General features: G+C 39.1%; 1 protein-coding gene across 1 annotated transcript; it reads right to left on the reverse strand.

Annotated features, from left to right (window-relative positions):
* Positions 1-14,645: 14,645 nt before the first annotated feature.
* Positions 14,646-15,537, reverse strand: LOC143885023 (uncharacterized). Its single transcript, XM_077388970.1, has one exon. It carries the CDS (start codon positions 15,519-15,521, stop codon positions 14,910-14,912), a length of 612 nt encoding a protein of 203 aa, XP_077245085.1. The 5' UTR covers positions 15,522-15,537; the 3' UTR covers positions 14,646-14,909.
* Positions 15,538-19,614: the final 4,077 nt, after the last annotated feature.

Raw genomic sequence — 19,614 nt, forward strand, 5'->3', positions numbered from 1 at the left:
CACGCCAAATTTGGAGTCTTCTATTCTTGAGGTTTGGTATCTCTTGGGTTCTTCCATTATCTATTCCGGACTTGCTACTCCAATGGAGTTTTATGCCTTGGCGAAGGAATGGAAAAATCTTGTGGAATATTTGTTTGCTTGCTACATGGTGGGTTATTTGGAAAGAGAGGAATTCCAGAATTTTTAAGGGGATTGCTAAATCTCCGCATTGGCTTTATATGAGAGTTATTGCCCTAGCTATATCTTGGGCGAGATGTCATCCATCGTTCCACTTTGTATCAGCATTTGCCTTATGGGAGGGTTGGAGGGAAGTTTGCTTTAGTAGTGAGAGGAGGAATCAAATTGTGCAGAGGTGGGGAGCATCCTCCCCCTGGTATGGTTAAATTGAACTTTGATGGGGCTTGTTTTTGGTAATCCCGGCCCGGCCGGGGTTGGCGGCTTATGTTGAGTGGGCTTACTCTGGGCCTCTTGGGTCATGTGATGCTTCGGAGGCTGAAGTTAGGGCTGTTTTTTATGGTATTAAAGGATTAAATGGTGAGATGTTGGATAAAACTATTGTGGAGGGTGATTCTTTAAATGTAATTCGGTGGCTCATGGGTGGGGTGTCTCCTCTTTGGAGATTTTCCTCTATATTTGACGAAATTGATGATCTTATCTCGCTTTCGTCTATTGTTTTTAAGCATGTGCGGAGATTGGCCAATGGGGAGGCGGATTCGTTGGCTAGGCGCGGGGTTAGGTGTTCAGTTCTTGAATGGTTTGATTATCTTCCGCCGTGAGTTGTAATTTTCTTTTCCTTTTCTTTTATGCTCCTTGTTTCCTTGGGTGTGGTCCATCTCGGGCCCCCTGTTTCTCTCTCTTTTATATAATATATTTGCCATTTCGAAAAAAAAAAAAAAGATGTCATAATTGTGGTTTTGAATGAGACAATCTTTTCGTTTTTATATGGATTTTAATCCTTCACACTTAGTTGGGGTGGGTACATTTCCCTTCGGAAAAATATCAAAATAGGCAATTTTTTATTTATTTGAAATTATAGGGATAAAAAAAGGGCAAATTATAGAGATAAAAAATGCATAGTGGCATTGCTCCAGATTCCATTTCATATCAGAATTTTTCAAAAATTCCATCCAAAGCATAATGGAAATGACAACTAAGGCCCCTTGAGCTTTTGAAGAAACCATTTGACATGATGTTGATAAGGATGGAAAACCAAGCATATGATACGCATGCCTTGATACATAGCCTCCACTTCATTACAAAGCCCAATTTCCCTAACAATTTTTAAAAAAAATCTCATTAAAGTCCTCTCCGTAAGTCTTCCGTAAGTTTTTTCCATGTCAATCTTGCACAGGATTCCCTCCATCTAATCCTTATAGTGTGGGAGTCGATGCGCTCATGAGCAATAATGAGCTCATCTAAATTTTGGGGCAACGCCAAACCAAAGCCCCTTGAGATCATGAGATAATAGGATCCAAGGCTCCCTTCAATCTTGTGGCAAACAACTTAGAAAGAATGGTGTGCATGCTACCAACTAGGCTAATCAGTTTGTAATCTTTTAGTTCCTCTGGACCTTCCTTTTTGGAGATTGGAGTGGTGAAATTATCATCAATATACTTTCTTTAGTATGTCATGAGAACCGTAGGAAAGAGGCTGGCGGCAGCATAGGAACTAGGAAGGAAAGAGATTGACGGGAATGGTAGGAAGCAAAGAGATCGGCAAGAAGGTTGGGCAGTGTTGGCAAGTGATTGATGAGAAAGAAGTACAGCGTGGTTAGAGATAAGATTGGAATTGTGGGTAGTGAGACTTCAGGAATTTTAGTTATCATTGATTCTGCAAGAAGTGCAGACCAAATTTGAAAAGAGAAGGGTCACCTCTCAACACTGTAAGAAACCGTTCCAACCGTCCGCCCTCCCGAGGCCGGGCATTGAAGTTTATGTAGGTACATTTATTTTGTTAGGCAAAAATTTTGTTGCCGCTTCTTCCTGAGAAGAAGGGGTTGTTAGTCCCTACTTCCAATGAGTGGGGAACAAGCTGCCATAGGCAGTTAAGGTTGTTGGAATTGGTTCATGGTCAGATGGTCACCAACCATTCAAAGGCTAAAAGGCATCTAGAGTACAGTCCTACTAAGAATGGGATGGTAGTGCCTCTCGATGGTTAATCGGACAATGGCAACAAGTAGTGATAGAGGATTCGGCATCACGTGCCTGTCTGACTGTTTCTAAAGAAACTCCTAACTGGAAGGGGTAAAGATGGGAAATTTAGAGATGCTTTCGTTTTTTTAATGGCGGAGGCTTTCTTGCTATCAATTAGAAAAAGTGTGGCCTTATGTGATGCAGGAACGGCATATGATCGATATTGATGATGATGATGATCCGATCAAAAATTACGTAGGATAATTGTGGTGCTTAAAAGTTAGCCCACGTTTGGAGGGAAACTCCACGAAATAAGTGTAAAAACATCTTTTCTCCACAAAACTCACTTTTCATTCAATATTTTAATTGTCAGAAACTAGGCTCTTCTTATTTTATACGTCCAATATTTAAAGAAATGTAGTCTTCCCAATTACATTCAATATTTGAAAGACCCCACATTGGAAAGGGAGGAAAAGTTACTAGGCTATATATGTGGATTTCTCTTCTCCCTTTGTAGACGTGTTTTAAAACCGGGGAGGGCTGCGGCCTAGAATCGGACAATATCTACATGGTTGCGTCGGGGCGTTACAAATATGGTATCAGATCCGTACCTCCTCTAGTGCGATGTGCCAACGAGGACATTGGGCCCTTTAAGGGGGGTGGATTGTAATATGTTGTATGTTGTAGACCCCATTCCCTGTGTAGACGCGTTTTCAACATCTCCAAGGGACGGGCCCCGTGGAGTGGGTCGGGCACAGTTAGTGCTGCTAGGAAACAAAACCAGGGAGGGTAGATGACTCAGAACCAGGCAATATCTACACAGTGGGGCCGAGGCATGACAATATTAATTAAAAGAACCAACCACTAATAAAATAAATTCCAAGTCCTATTCAAAGCAATGGCTAAAATAACTTAAGAAAGTTACTTTTAAAACAACTAAGCATATAAACTTGATAACTTAGAAGGGCTAAAATCAAAATAAGAAACTTTAAGGCAACACACTCATTAATTGGAAACATGTTGACATGCTACAATGCATGCCAACATTAGATGAAATTCTAAATTTGGGGTTGCTTGTGGGCCCTCTTGAAATGAGCCATCCATGCCATGTGGCCATGGATGATGTGCTCATATTCCCATGCATCATACCCCCTTCTTGAAAAGAGCTCAACCACGAGTTTAGTTCAGTCTTGTTGACGATTTTAGAAGTAAGGATCAGGATGATTAAAATAGAGCTACTTCTCACACCTACCTTGAACTGAAGGCCTAACACATCGGATAAAACTTGGAATCACACCCAGAGCGTACGATCCGAAAATCACCCATGAAACCACTAGGGAAGAAGAAGACGACGTCAGAATCCACTAGGGAAGAGGAGAGAAGAAGGGAAGAAGAACCCTAGAATTAGGAAAGAAGAGAGAGATAGATAAAAGCTTTTGCTTTATTCAATATGCCATTAATGCTAACTCATGATTTACAACCTCCTATATAAAAGAAAATGGTAAATGAAAGTGGTAAAAGAAAGAAATAAACAACAGTTAGAATAATAATCTTGCCAGCAAAAAAAATATCTACCAAAAGAAAGAAAGATATACTAATCCTAGTGAAGAAAAAAATAAAAAAAGTTACTAATACTAGTGTCTTACGTCAGTCTGTCCCGCTTGAAAAAAAAACTCGGCCTCGATTATAGACAAAAATGAAGAAAACAAGCTGAAATTTAGACCCATCGTGGAATAGATCTCTATGAATGAACTGCTTGATTCGACTTTAAATTAAAACCCTTTCCATCGAATCAGATAGTTCCATCTGCCTGGTAATCTGGCATGTGTGGACAGGTAGTTGGACTGGATTCGATTAGAAATCATGCCTTCGATAAACTCTTCGATCTGAGGTAGCTGAGGCAAAATGTATACTTTATTATACTTGGTATGAACGATGTTGTTATAGAGATGGGACAAATCTCTGTCCGTCATCTCTGACTCGTGCGCTGCAACTCAGAATTTCGTCACGATTCTCCGCCCAGTGATCTTGGCTCTCCAGGCTTTTTGAATGATGTCGGTGGCATATTTTTTACACAAGTAATCAACTCGAGCGATCGTGTGTCGCTACCAACTCTGAATCTTGATTGCATAACTAATGTACCTCTTATATTCACTTCTGGTCTGGTACATGCACCATGTCTTTTGGATTAGAAGACAGATGTTTTTCTCCTTGCACAATCTTTGGCCTTCTGGGCTGTCTTATATCTCAATTTAGCTTCAATTCTCAAACACTCTCGATACATAGTTGGTGCACATTCTCTAATAAAGGGATTACGTACTTCGCACCAACAACTGAAGGGTGATTGTACCGATCTCTGTCGCTCCCATTCCATCTTTATCAAGAATGATTTAGCATGAAGGCCAGCAATTGCTTTTGCACACTTAATTGCCTCAGCATGGCTCAAGCCATATTTATCTATATATCTCTCAATTTCATCAATCCAGGCCACTCATCCCAACTAGCAATCACCATACCCAAAGAAGGGCGGGATAACTAATAGGTCGATATATGAAAATATGCTTTATCTCTGACTACTTGACTCGAGCTTGCATGTAAGGAAGATGAACCAAATAATGCACGCAGAACGTTCTAGGGTGGTGACCGAAGGTTAAGATCAAGGTGTAGATAGAGAGGGATTATGGTCTGGTTCTCAACAAAATCAACATCTCGACTCCTCACAATTTTCTTCTCAACTGGATCATAAAGTCTATAGCCGAACTCATCACAACCATAACCAAGAAAGATGCATTGTTGCGTCTTGACGTCCAACTTGGACCTCTCATCCCTCGGAACATGGACAAATGCTTTACAACCAAATACTCTTAGATGGTTATAGGAGACATCCTTGCCAAACCAAACTTTGTCAAGCACATCACCATCTAAAGCAACAATGGGGGATAAATTAATAACATGTGTCACTTTGCTTAAAGTTTCACCCCAAAAGGATTTTGGCAATTTGGCATCTGAAATCAGGCATCTGAGTCTCTCAACCAATGTTCTGTTCATTCATTCTGCTATACCGTTCAACTGAGGTGTTTTAGGAGGTGTCTTCTGATGTCGAATACCCTGCTGTCTGCAGTACTCATCAAATAGCCCGATGTACTCACCACCATTGTCTGATCGGATGCATTTCAACTTCTTTCCTATCTATCTCTCTACTGAAGTCTGAAACTACTTGAATACATCTAACACTTGGTCCTTCGTCTTAAGGCATAAACCTAAAGTTTCCTGTAATGGTCATCAATGAAGATTACAAAGTAAACACCACCATGTGTTACAGGTTTTATTGGACCACAAACATCTGAATGTACCAATTCTAATAAATCTATTTTTCTCGAATGATGGTGACTTTTAAATGAAACTCTTCTTTGTAATGTGCACATTTCTCAAGTTTTGCACTCTTCACTCCAGAGAGTAAATTCTTCTTAGCCAATAAGCCCATACCTTTCTCACTCATGTGACTCAGTCGCTTGTGCCACAACTCAGTTGCATTCTCATCTTCCACGACATTACAGATACCCTTGGAAATCTTAGGCTGCAACAAATATAAAGAATACTCCTTCTTTCCTCTAGCCACAACTAATGAGCCTTTGGTGAGTTTCCACTATCCATTATCAAAGGTATTGCAAAACCCTTCATCATCGAGTTTCCCAGTTGAAATCAAATTCAAACTTATATCTGGTACATGTCTGACATCTCTGAGAACCAGCTTTGTTCCATTATTTGCCTCCAAACACACATCTCCCACACCTACAACTTTGGCTAAGCCATCATTGCCCATCTTCTTTTTGCTAAAGTTTCCTGGCATGTAGGAAGTAAAGAACTCCTTCTTTGATGTGATATGAAGTGAAGCTCCACTATCAAAGACCCAACTCATCTCATTGCATGCAAAATTCACATTATTTTCATAACACACAATGACAAGTTCCTCAGTGGCGGTGGCGACCCGATCATCATCATTATGATCCTTCTTTTCATTGTTGCCATTACCATTTTTCTTCTCTCTTTTCAGATGGAAGCAAGTTTTCTTAATATGGCCTTTCTTGCCACACTCATAGCACTCTACATTCTTTTTCCATGAACGTGACTTACTTCGGCTCTAGTGTTTACCTTTTGGACCTCTACTTTGACTTCTCCCCTGCTTTCGGCAACCAAAGCTTCAAAGTGGGACGAATAACCATGAGTTTTTCTTCTCATTTCCTCATTCAAAATGCCACTCTAACAAAGTCCATGGTGACAATACCACCAGGAGCAGAATTACTCAATGACATACGAAATGTCTCTCACGAGTCCGGTAGAGTACCAAGCAACCAAAGCCCTTGTACCTCATCTTCAAATTTAATATTCATGGATGAAAGTTCATCTATCACTCCTTGAAACTCATTCAAGTGATCGGATCTAGATTGGCCATCTCTATATTTCAACCCCATAAATTGTTTTATCAAGTACATTTTGTTGTTGCCTGCCTTTCGGACATAAAACGACTCGGGCTTGCTCCATAGAGTCCTGGCATGTGATTCTTTACTGATGTGATTCAAAACATTGTCATCCACATATTGTCGAATGAACCCGCAAACAATTTTATGCTCAAGAGTCCAATCGGCATCGGTCATGTTATCAGGTTTTGTATCGCCGAACACCGGTGGATGCCAACGCTTCACATATAGAAGGTCTTCCATTTTACTCCTCCAAACATGATAATACCTTCCATTCAAGCTGATCATTCTATTCAAGTTCGGTTCCATCGCTCAATCAAAGTCAAAAAACAACCTTGCCTTTCTCAAGCAAAATTACGAACACCTTGTGTGCAAAAAACCCAAATGCTCTGATACCACTATGTTGGGGAAAAAACATTTCCCACTTTGATCGAACTTGTGAGGAAACGATTGAAGACAAACAATGGAAACATACGAACCACAAATAAAGTATCAACAAACAACAACAATCAACGCAAGAGAATTTTTACGTGGAAAACTCCTTCAACATGAGGGATAAAAACCACAGGACCTTTCTCGAAGTCCACCCAAATCTTCACTATAATACTTTAGATACAAAACCTAATTCTTAACATCAACAATGGGATAAACATCCCCCATTCCAACAACAATGGAATCCACAAATATGAATGAAGATAGAGCAACAATATCAACTCCAAACAAGAAGAAAACTGAAGAAAGTGGTGCAGATCTCACCCAAAATCTGATATCCGTAAAAAAACCCAGAAACCTGATTTAGAGAACACCAAATCATAATCCAACCATTAAGAATGTAGATCAAGATGTCACGAACCTGCTGTCCAAAAATCAGCTCAATCGGACCACGGATCGACCTCCGATCGTCGGTTTGATTACTGCTTTGCAGAAACCCCTATTTCTTAAGAATTTCACTTCTTTTTTTCTCTATTTTGTGTTGTTCTACTGTGCCAAAGATTAGGGCTGCACTTAGAGATATGCTTTAGGTGTAGAAAGACCATATTGTCCCTCTAGTTAAAACAAATTCCAAATAAGCCCTTATTGGGCTGGAGTTAAACCCAACACCATCTTCCCAACTTATTTGATTGTCAAGAGAGGTTTGCATCTTTATGGTTATGCATAGATGATATGTTTTGTATTACTACACTCGCATTCCAGACCACTTTTACAGTCATCACGGGCGTTGTACAACATTCTAGAGTTCGAAGAATTACGACTACTACTGCTTGATTGGGTCTTGTACATATTTAATCCAGGAGGACTAAAACTCGAGGTCGAGTTCTTTTCAAGCGGGGGAGAATGATGCAGATCGTAGGCCAATAAGTGGCATATTTTCCCATTAGGATTTCTAGGCATTTATTTTTCATGTTATTTAGTTTTTAGACTTTTATTTTCCATGTTATTTAGAATTAGGAAGTTTAGTCTTTTAGTAATTCTTATTTTAGTAGGTTTCTATTTTTTAGGTTGTTAATTGCCTATTTATAGGCCTCTTTATAGCTTTATTGTAAACTTTGATGATTAATTGAATTGATTGAGAGCTTCTCCTCCATATTCTATTCTTCCCTCTCTTCTTCTGCTTCTCTTCTCCTATTCTTCTCTCTCTTCTCCCCTTCTTCTTCTACTTCTCCCTAATTTCGTCTCTTTTTCTCTACTTATTCTTCTTCTATTTTCTTCTTCTTCCCCTATTCTTCTTCTATTCTTCTCTTCTTTTCTCATCTATTCTCCTCTTCTTCTCTTTTATCCCTTCTCTTCTATTTCTCTTCCCTATCCTACATCACAAGTGTTAGTGGCACATCAGAGTTCGCGATGTCATCAATTGTTCGACTGAATTCGCGATCATAAGTTCTATCGCCATGGCCGGAGGTAAGTTCCGCATTAAATTACATAGTAATTTTCCATTAATAGAACACTGAAAATCAAATAGCTGCCTCCCTTAGTTTACCCTAAGTATTAGAACACTGGAAATTAACTCTATGATAAACCAATACAAAGTAAGTAGATTCCTATGAAATACTTATCCTGAAATGAGTTACCCGCTCGTATTTACCCTCACCAAGGGATGCTTAAGTGTTCAGCACTCTTTTTTCTTTTCTAATTTAAGGACTCTCCTCTCACCGGTCAGTGATTGCTTTGCCAACTGGCCAATACCGATGGCTTGTGGCCTTGTCTATTGTGACAAACGTCCAATACAACTGGCTATCTATATAAAGAAAGTTCCATTTGTGTATATATGGAATCAATGCTGCAAACATACATATGTCTAACACTGTCCAATATTTATAGAATTTAAAAGGACTTCTTCTATTAAAATACAAACTCTAAAAGAAATTCATCACATTGTATTTTTTCCAATTCATATTTTTCGCACCCATATACAAGAACCTACCTATTCTGATACTTTTCTTCTGTCTCTTTATTTTTGAGCTTTTTTTTCCATTGCCTCGTGTAAGTAACAAGGGGTGGAATGCATTGATAAGAAATTTGCAGAATCTGAATATGGAAAGAGATACAATATGTTAATATCCGTTGATGATTAATTAAAATAACATCTGACGGGCAAGATCGATCCTCGACTGGAGCATAGGTTGTAATAATTTGTGAGATGGTGAGAGTACGTCACATGGCATGGAACACCCCTCCATTATTAGCTTAGGTGCCATTCCTATCAATTCTCCAATGTACCTCTCACCAGAGTTTGAAGATTAATAAAGTTTTTATTGAGCTTGCACTGTGTAACTCATAGAATATCCACAAAATCAGGAATTATGTGCTACTGACTCATTGAGACTCTACCAGATCAAAGACTCTCTCTCAATAGCTAAGATGCTTGCACATTTAGGGCTCCAATAATCAATGCCCTAAAAGTGTACAATCTCTTAAATTTAAGGAAAAATACAGTTACACCTCACCCCCTCAACTTTCTGACATTTTTTCTAACCCCGACTTTTAAAAGTCACCAACTACACACCCTAAGGTTTTAGTTTGTATAAGGTAAACTCCATCTTTTGAAACACTATCAATGCTAATGAAGACCCCATACGCCCCTCCAAACCCCATACCCGAACCCAAACACTACCCAAAACACAGTGGCCCACATTGTTTCGATGATCCAAAGTGTTCATTTGATGGGCCCTGACATAGATTGGGTGTGCCCAAAAAATCAGCACCACACGATCATCCTAACCCTTCGATCTATGGACGAACGGTCAATTGAGGGGGTCTACCTTATACAAATTGAAACCACAGGAGGTATAGTTGGTGACTTTTAAAAGTCAGGGTTATATTTGAAAATGTCATAAATTTGAGGGGTGTATATGTATTTTTTCCTAAATTTAATTACTCAAAACAAGAACCATCATTGCTCAAATGCTGATGATTTATAATCTTTTATTTCTAACAATTAATTCAAAATACGGTGATATACAATATAAGAGAGTACCTTCTTAGGAAATGCTGTTCAAAGTATACAAAATAATGTTGTAAGTAGATATTGTATGTAAGTACATTTTGTATATAGGTACATAGGAAAGGTTCTTCAATGAAACTCATGAGACTTTAGCATGATAGTGGTACCGGTAGTAAAATGCAGGCAGGGCAGCATAACTAGACACTTGCCTAGTAGTGGCAATAAGTTACCAGGTTTTTTTTATTGTTAGACATACATGTACAAAGCCTAGTGCACCACAAATGTGACAGAGTGTGATCAAAGAGTTGGACAAAGGAAGTACCATGTGGCTAGAGGTAGAGTGTGAACAACACATATCTGGCAATTAATACTTTAATATCTAAAATAAAATGTGGCCACCAACAATATTAATTATTAGAGCCCCAACTATAAAGTATGTAATGAGAAAGTAGCTTAGATGGTAGAGTGCTTTCTTAACGAAAAACAATAATAAAAATAACAATAATAAAATTAAAATTAAAAAAATGTAAAACACCTGAAAATACATTTGATCAGATATTGTATCAATCTTTTAATCAATTTAAGATATTTTAACAAGAATGATTTTTATTCATTAGAGATTTCAAAGATGGGGGTAACTAGGTTGATGTTCTATCAATAGTGTTGACCAAATGCATTACGAGCACAATGGATTTTGGCTTGGCATTTGCTAGGGACCATCGCAGAAGGCATTTCGCGGGACGGCTATTGCATGAGAATGTAGCCACCTCAGATGAATTAAATGAATAAGACAATCTGATCCTATTGTTGCACTCTCATGCAACAACCGTTCCGCAAAATGGCTTTTGTGATGGTCCCTAGCAAATCCCTTTTGGCTTTATTATCGTAAAACCATCATACAATCTAAAACAATTGCCGTTAATTACTATAAGGCACTTCAACATATGACTTTTCAAAGATATTTTTAGGCTACTGATATTCGCAGCACAATATTTTGATAATGGTACGAACTCCCCATGTCTTTTACTATATAATTGGCTGGCAAGAGCTTTTTGGGAATTCTACTAGCTTTTAGCAGTAAAAGAGAAGATATTCTGGCTCCAGCTTGGGTAATCCATGGCCCTCAAATACAACAGGTGTTCTTAGATATGAGAAAAGTTCCACAAAGTGGGCCTTCTCTGGGCCAATAGGAACTGCAGACTCTAATGAAGCAGAAGTGAAGATTATTCTCCAGGGCATTATGCAGTTGTCGGAAATAGAAATGGATAACCTTATAGGGGAAGGTGACTCTCTTGGAGACTTTCCGAGTTCTTTGATGAGATTTGGGATCGGGTCGAGGGTCATTCGATTCCCTACCATCACGACCGGAGGTCGGCTAATTATGAGGCGGGTCACCTAGCACGTGCGGGAGTGACTAGAGCGGAGTTAGAATTCTTCGATTACCCTCCTCCCTAAGAACTCTGTGTTTGTTTCTATACTCATTAGGCCCATGATTGCCTCGGGCATGAGCTCTTTTTCTCTTTAATCAAATCTCACAATTTCAACAAATATATATATATAGAGAGAGAGAGAGAGAGAAAAGTGTAGCTACACATACGTGTAGCTAACTTAGCTACACCAACGGCTTAAATTACAGTGGGCCCCACATTGTTTGGGTGATGAAAACCATTCATTTGATGGGCCCTCACATAGATAGGGTGTGCCAAAAAAATCAGCTTCATAGGATCATCCCAACGCTACGATTTGTGGAGGCAAAATTGGACGTGTAAAAACCTTCACAAATCTATCTATTTTTTGCCTTCACAGTTTGAAGGGTTGGGATGATCCTATGGAGCAGATTTTTTGGGCACACCCTATCAATGTGAGGGCCTATCAAATGAATGGTTTGGATCACCCAAATAATGTGAGCCCACTGTATTTTAAGCCGTCGGTGTAGCTAAGTTAGTTACACGTATGTGTAGCTTCACTTAACTCACATATATATAAAACTGTTGGTGAGCTTAAGCGCACCAAACCTATGGTGAGCTTAAGCGCACCAAACCTATGGTGCGCTTAAGCTCCCCAATCACATGGGGGCCCACTTTGTTAGGTGATCCAAAGCATTCATTTTAAAGGCCTTATAATAGATAGGGGGTGTACCAAAAATCAGCTCCATAGGATCATCCTAACCCCTTCATTTGTGGAGGACAAAAATGGGCAGATTTGTGTCTGTCCATTTTTGTCCTCCACAAATGGAGGGGTTAGGATGATCCTATGGAGCTGATTTTTGGTACACCCCCTATCCATGTAAGGGACTTTAAAATGAATGCTTTGGATCACCTAACAAAGTGGGCCCCCATGTGATTGGGGCGCTTAAGCTCATCAAAAGTTTGGTGAGCTTAAGCGCACCAACAGTTTCCTCTATATATATATATATATATATATATATATATATATATATATATATATATGGTCTATTATCAAAATATTGCAGTGCCAGTATCAGTAGCCTATTTTCTCTTTTTGAGAAAAGAGTTCATACTCCCTAGTGTAGATAACTTGTCTACTCCATATGCTTAAAATACAGTGGGGGCACATTGTTTAGCTGATCCGATAGGGTGTGCTCAAAAAATCAGCTCCATAGGATCATCCTAGCCCTTCGAACTTTGGAGGCAAAAAATGAACAGATTGGTGAAGGTTTATACCCGTCCATTTTTACCTTCACAAATCGAAGGGTTGGGATGATCATATAGAGCTGATTTTTTTGGCACACCTTATCTATGTTATTGCCCATCAAATGAATGGTTTGCATCACCCAAATAATGTGACGCCTACTGTGTTTTAAGCCTAGGGACTAGATAAGTTATCTACTCTAGGTAGTAGGAACTCATTTCCCTGTTATTTAATCTTCTAATACAATCAAGAGTATGTTTTGGCATCTCTCTATCTCTCTCATAAACTTTTATTTAATCTTCTAATACAGTCAGGAGTGTTTAGGCATGGCATCTCTTTATCGCTCTCATAAACTTTCATGTCATCATGACATGTATAAATCCCCGCAAGAATGATATAAATTTCGGCAACAAAACTGATCTAATATCAATCAAGCTTCTTATTTATCAAGAGAAGAGGGCCTTTGAAATTGTAAAGTGATGTCAAGTCATGTTGGTAGTAATAACTTTTCGTCCTATTTTCCATTTTCAACCTGTCACGGACTCAACAACCATTTAAGCTAAGTAAAACATGTCGCCATTCATTTCTCTGTACATCTTAATCAGGAATGTTATGATGAGACGAGTTTGACCACTGTAGCTTTTCTTTTGACGTGACCACGTGCATTGTTTAACAAAATGCCGACCGTAGACATTCATTTGATAGGAGGTGTATTTATAGTTATATGCGCATGTGAAATCATATAAATACCGCCCCACTATTAATACACTCCGATCCCCAGTTTCTGTGGTATTTATAAATGGGCGGTGTATTTATACCATGCAAGAGATTTGTATGATGTGTGGGCGTGAAGTCCAAATATTTCAGAAGGTACAGTAGGGCCCACTTCTTAGGATGATCCAAAGCATTCATTTGAGGAGGGTCACAAAGCAAAATAATTCTTGCCCTTAGGTTATGGATCCAAGGATCCAATAGACACGGTTCAAATGCGGCTATTGTGCCAAAATCCTATCCATTAACGTTCAGATACTTTGGATCCTTCGGACCGTATGGGTCTATTAACACTTCTAGAAAATACAAACAAAAGGGAGTGAAAATGTGGTCATTTTAAGTAGGGCTGCAACTCAGGTCCGGTTTTGAAGAACCCAACCCTACCCGAGAAATATCTCGGGTCGGGTTTTTTTCCGGAAAACCCACGATTCCCAAACCCGGCCCTACCCATGATAAATCTCGGGTTGGGTTGGGTTTCTTTACGTTGACGCAATTTTTTAAGGAAAACTCTTGTTTGGCAAGGCAACTCAACTCATAGAAGTAGAAAAACTCGAGCAGAGTAAACTCTTTAGTGCATTAACTACTAGTCCGAAGTGAATAAATTGATGCATTACCAAATGAAAATGATTATACTCATATGAGATAAACAACAAACTATTTAGTGCATTAACTATTTAGTTGAAACTTGAAACCCTAAAGCTAAAGGGGGGAAACGAACAGAAGATGGAAAGAGTCCTTGTGAATGCGTGCATGCGTGAGTTTTACTTTTAAGTTTTCACTTTTAAAGTAACAAACTTTTAGAAAAAAAAATACATAGTATAACTTAAGTAACTCGGGTCGGATCGGGTCGGCCCCTTCAAAACCGGCTCGACCCGAGATTCATGCGGGCTTTTGGATCGTAGACCCGGCTCAACCCGAAACCCGAGAAACATGAACCCAACCCAAGCTATTTTCGGGTCGGGTCGATGCAAGTCGACTAAAACCCGACCCAAGTTGCAGCCCTAATTTTAAGAAACAAAACCCGGTAAGGGACTAGAAATATCATTTTCTTGTACACATCGTTTTATATCATTACAAATGCATATGCACTTATACTAATTACCTTGAAATAAAGCTTCCTTAGAAAATGCCAGAGTTCCCAAACATGGAGCGCGCCAACCCTTAAAAAAATACAACACAACATAGTAGTCTTTATTGAACTTCACGAACATAAGCAAGTCTACACATATATATAATAACAACGTTACATATGAAACTGAAACTATAGTTCATCATAGCTTTAAACTATCTCAACGAACAAGAGGCCTCCACAACTTCATACTAGAAATGGGTGTAGGAGCTATTATAGTCTTACTCACGAGCATCAAACAACACACAAATATATGATAATAGAAGGGTGGGGAAAAGGACAAAGCTAAGGAGTGAGGGGAGTTTCTAGAAGCATTGAAAGCCAGTTGGGGTGGTTCTCCCACATGAATTCAGTATCAAACTGAGGGAGAGAGGAATGTTGAGATTTATGCCCAAGATATTGGCTCGGATGGCCGTACAGAGGCAGACCGCGGCTTCGAGATTGGCTAGACCTTGAATCAGAGAACAGCAAGGGAGAGTTGGTGGGGAACCCACAATCACACTTATCAAGCCAAGCAAATTGGCACATACCCCTAGCTTGAGGGCATCCCTAGGGCACCTACCACGGGAAGCAGGGGTAGGAGTTGGGGTAGGATTAGGGTTAGGGTTAGGGTTAGGGTTAGGATTAGGATTAGGGTTAGGGTTAGGGTTAGGATTAGGATTAGGGTTAGGGTTAGGGTTAGGGTTAGGGTTAGGATTAGGGTTAGGATTAGGGTTAGGGTTAGGGTTAGGGTTAGGATTAGGATTAGGGTTAGGGTTAGGATTAGGATTAGGGTTAGGATTAGGGTTTGGTCTTGGTCTTGGGTTACAACCACAACTGTTACAACGGCAACTGCTATGATTGGCAGTGACTAGGGAAAAGAAGAGAAGGTTGAGGGAGAGAAAAAGAGCAAAGGATGAAGTGGTCTTTGAAGCCATCTCGAAACACTTGGTTTAGTAGGTCTTGAGGTGGAGGGATTGGCTATGGATGGTGGTATTTATAGAGTATGGAGAAGGGAGTTGGTTCTGTAAAGAAAAGACAAATAGAAAGAAAGAAAGGAAAAATAGCACCCATGTGACTAAGCTGACCAGGAATTTAGCTGGCAAAGGGTATTATTCCTAAAAATTTGCGTAGTGGAAAATTCATAAATCACCGTCACATTTTGGCCATCATTTGGACACACTACATTTATATACACTATCGTGAGCATGGTTAAAAAGTTATAGTATACTTATTCTACTCAGTAGTGTTGTGTGTCTAGTGATTAGAACATTATGACCTTGTGGTCACGGGTTCGAGTCACATAAACAGCCTCTTTGCAAAGTAGGGATAAGGCTGCGTACATCTAGCCCTCCCCAGCTCCCGCAATGCACTAGGCCACCCTTTTTTAGTGTTGTCTGGTGATAACAGCATAAATTGTATGGTGCTTGTAGTCATAATTACAAAGTTCAGATCCAGGAATAATTGGGTGAGGCAAATGTTCAAAAAGTACACCTGTTATTTATTTATTTATTTACTTATTTATTTATGAGAAAAGTGTTCTTGTGCGCAGTTACGCTCCCTGCGCTTTAGTGATTTATAAAGCCTCCCATTCCTCACTTCATGTGGACCCGCTATACGTTTCAAAGGGGGACCTGCTATATGAACCAGTAGGTCACTTCATGTGGACCTGCTATAGTTTCAAAGGGGGACCCACTATATGAACCAGTAGGAAATCTTATAAACCACTAAAGCGCAGGGAGCATTATTGCGCTACAGCTCATGAACGTTTTTCTCGTTATTTATTTATTTATTTATTTATTTATAATACACATAGTTACTATATCTGCTAAAAGTGAAGAGATCTCTGATCTCTCAAAATAGGATCAAATACGAGCATCAAGATTAGATGCAAGAAACACAAGATTTGTGTGGCTCGACAATGTACCTACATTCACAGGAAAAAGAGTTTCATTATTTCAGATAGGGTTACAAAACTCTCCTTTCCTCTGGGCTAAGAAAACAGAAAAAACCTTTTACTCCTCATAATCCTAATTTGTGGCTTATATATTAATGCAACTAAAAAAAATACTGATCATCCTCATGGGTGTTGTGCACATTAGTCTACTAGGGTAATCAATCACTGTCAGAATACAAGATATCTGCATAACAACTACATAATACTTATTTTTCTAAATAAGACAACAAAAATAATGGAGGTATTTGTGTGCGTTAAATTGTGTTAGGACATTAGTTAAGTTTATATTAAAATCTCTTTTCCATTCTCGCCAGTTTTACAAATAATATATGAAAAATTAATAAATTATTCACCAAAGTTGCATTTAATTTGGAAATTCAAGTTTAATATGTAATTTTTGAGTTTAAAACGAATAGGGAAAAATATAGATACACCCCACCCCCTCTACTTTCTGGCATTTTCAACGATAACCCTAACTTTTCAAAGTCATCAACGAAACCCCCTTAGTTTTTAATAATGCTTGTTACGTGACAGAATGGCCGGAGAAAAGTCAACGTAGACCCCCTGACTTCCCCCTATAGTTCAAAATTAAAAAGTCGGGGTAGACCCCCTGACTTTTCACCGTATAGTTCAAAATTCATCAGAGACACCCCCTGACAATTTCTTCGTTCCTGTCCACCCTGTCACGTAACAAGCATTATTGAAAACTAAGGGGGTGTCATTGATGACTTTGAAAAGTCAGGGTTATCTTTAGAAATGTCATAAAGTTGAAGGGGTGTATCTACATCTTTTCCAAACAAAAATGCGAGCATTTCTTAATTATTAGAGATTTTTTTTAATTAAAAGGGGACATGAAAATTTTATGATTTTTCAAGAATTTTTCAATTATTCGGAGAATTTTGTAGCAATGCTTGTGTGTCCCGTGGAAAGGAACAAGTCATGTTAGATATTCCTTGTCTTAAATTGCCACCAATTTTGGGAAAAACCCTAAAAAGCCTCATTCTGGTTAATAGGTAATGATAATATGTTTGTCATTGGACCTGCGGGCTAGGGGTGCAACTTAGGCCGGGTTCAACCCGGTTTGGATTGGGTTGACCTTTTCAAATCTCAGGTTTGGTCAGGGTTGTGAAAGGCCAATAAACCTTCTGTTATTTCAGGTTTGGTCAGGGTTGACGCCTCATGCAACCCTACCTAACAAGAACATGGGGATAACTGTATGACTGTCTTGTCCGTACGTTAAAAAAAAAAAAAAAAAAGAGGGCCTAGTGCATGAGGATCCTGCCATTGCAGGGTCTGGGGAGGGCTAGATGTTCGCAGCCGTACTCCTGCTTTTGCAGAGAGGCTGTTTCCGTGACTCGAATCCTTGACCACCAGGTCACAACGAAGGACCTTACGTACATATGGATAGTAAACTACCAACTTGATCAAAGACTACCCCTTTGTATTGGTTGTGTAGTGAAGGATCAGAAAATGGTTGTTTTATCATTATTCAGCGGTAGTGTTCCTGGCCCGATTCAAATCGGATTAGTTGGGTTGGAGTTTCAAGTAAGTGATTTAGAAGCGGGTTGGGTTAGGCCTATGGGTTGACCCTTCACAAGTTGGGGCTTGGGTTAGTTCGGGTTAGAGTTGATGTTTTGATATCGCTTGTTTAGGCTTGGATTGGTGAGAAGATTGTACTCATCATTTTCGAAAAAGAAAGCACAATGATTTACCAATGGTCATACTCAAGAGGTGTGCATATGTCAAACATAAGAATGTGACCTGAAAAAAACTAAATAATTAGGAAAAGAAGGGAGTTCACAGGGATATCCTAGTCTCGATGAAAATACCCTTTCTTTTACTACTTTTGCATTTAGGGCTACAACTCACTTTAGACGAGTCGGGTTTTCCAGATTACTACCCTATGCGAGAAACTATATAGGGTCTCGGGGTCGAGTCTGATTTTTTAATGGAAAACCCCGGGATCCATAAATCAAAACATACAAAGAATGTTTCTCGAGTCGGGTCAGGTTTTTCGCATGCACTCATTTTACCTTAACAACACTTAGCATGAATCATGTGTCATTAAACGATAGTGCAAGAGAAGATTCAACTAACGGTTTTGGGTTTGGAAATGCTTCTCCTGTGAAGAGATCTTTGATGAAACCAATAGTATTCATTTTGCAGATTAGAAATAAGTGTAAGCGTGAAATATTGGAGCAACAAAAATCATAGTCTGTTCTTTCAGTAGCCCGCCCCAAGTCCCTAACTTGCTTTCATCAGTTTCTTCACTTCTTGATAAGAGAGTCGCGTATTTCAGACTTATGAAAGAAAATTGTATTGCCAGTTTGCTACACTCACTATTTATGTTTGTGCCGCTTATCTCTTTTGTTCAGTCATTTTCCTTTTTTCCCTCTCTCTATTAGTGGTTTATAGATCTTACAACCAAAATGCTGCACAGTGGAAGGAAAGACCAAACCATTAACCAAGTGGGTGGAAATATCATTCTTGCATATCGATTGGCCTTTGGCCAAATCAGGGGCGTTGCGGGATTCACAGGATGTTAGGCAATCTTTGCCCATTTTCTTCTTTTTAATACAGTTCCATATGTTTCACGCAAAGAGGGTCTATTGGTGTCTAGCGAAAGTCTGATGTATATAATTGTCTCAGTCCTTATCTCTTCTTTTTTTTCAAACAAATGGGCACTAATGGTTTCTTGTTTAATTCACTAATTTCAACCGTGTGGAGCCACAGCTGATTCTAAAATCTAAACCTAGAAGGCTAGGCCTAAATTTTATAGTAATTTCTTTGCAACTAATCAGCAACAAATCCCTGATTTTAGCTGCGTAATGAGAATTGTGCAACAATCATAGAGATATATTTGACTAAACAGAAGTCGGTGTTATCTATGAATCATTGACAATAGAAAAAAGTCATGGTTTCTGTTAGTCCTGTGACCTGGATGTACGGATAAGCACTTTCGTAGGTTGAGTACTATTGGTTGACCTTACATGTAAAAACCATTAATTTTTGGGGAGGTTGGCATCTCTTTGCACTGATTTTACAAGTATGTTGAGTAGTACAGCATTAGAATG

This window comes from Tasmannia lanceolata, unplaced genomic scaffold (genome assembly GCF_043159265.1).
Source record: "Tasmannia lanceolata isolate RefF3 unplaced genomic scaffold, GAP_Taslan_0.1 ptg000008l, whole genome shotgun sequence".
Taxonomy (NCBI): domain Eukaryota; kingdom Viridiplantae; phylum Streptophyta; class Magnoliopsida; order Canellales; family Winteraceae; genus Tasmannia; species Tasmannia lanceolata.

Bases quoted from the DNA above. Each gene is read 5' to 3' on its own strand.
- LOC143885023 (XM_077388970.1), bottom strand. From the start codon at position 15,521: ATGGCTTCAAAGACCACTTCATCCTTTGCTCTTTTTCTCTCCCTCAAC.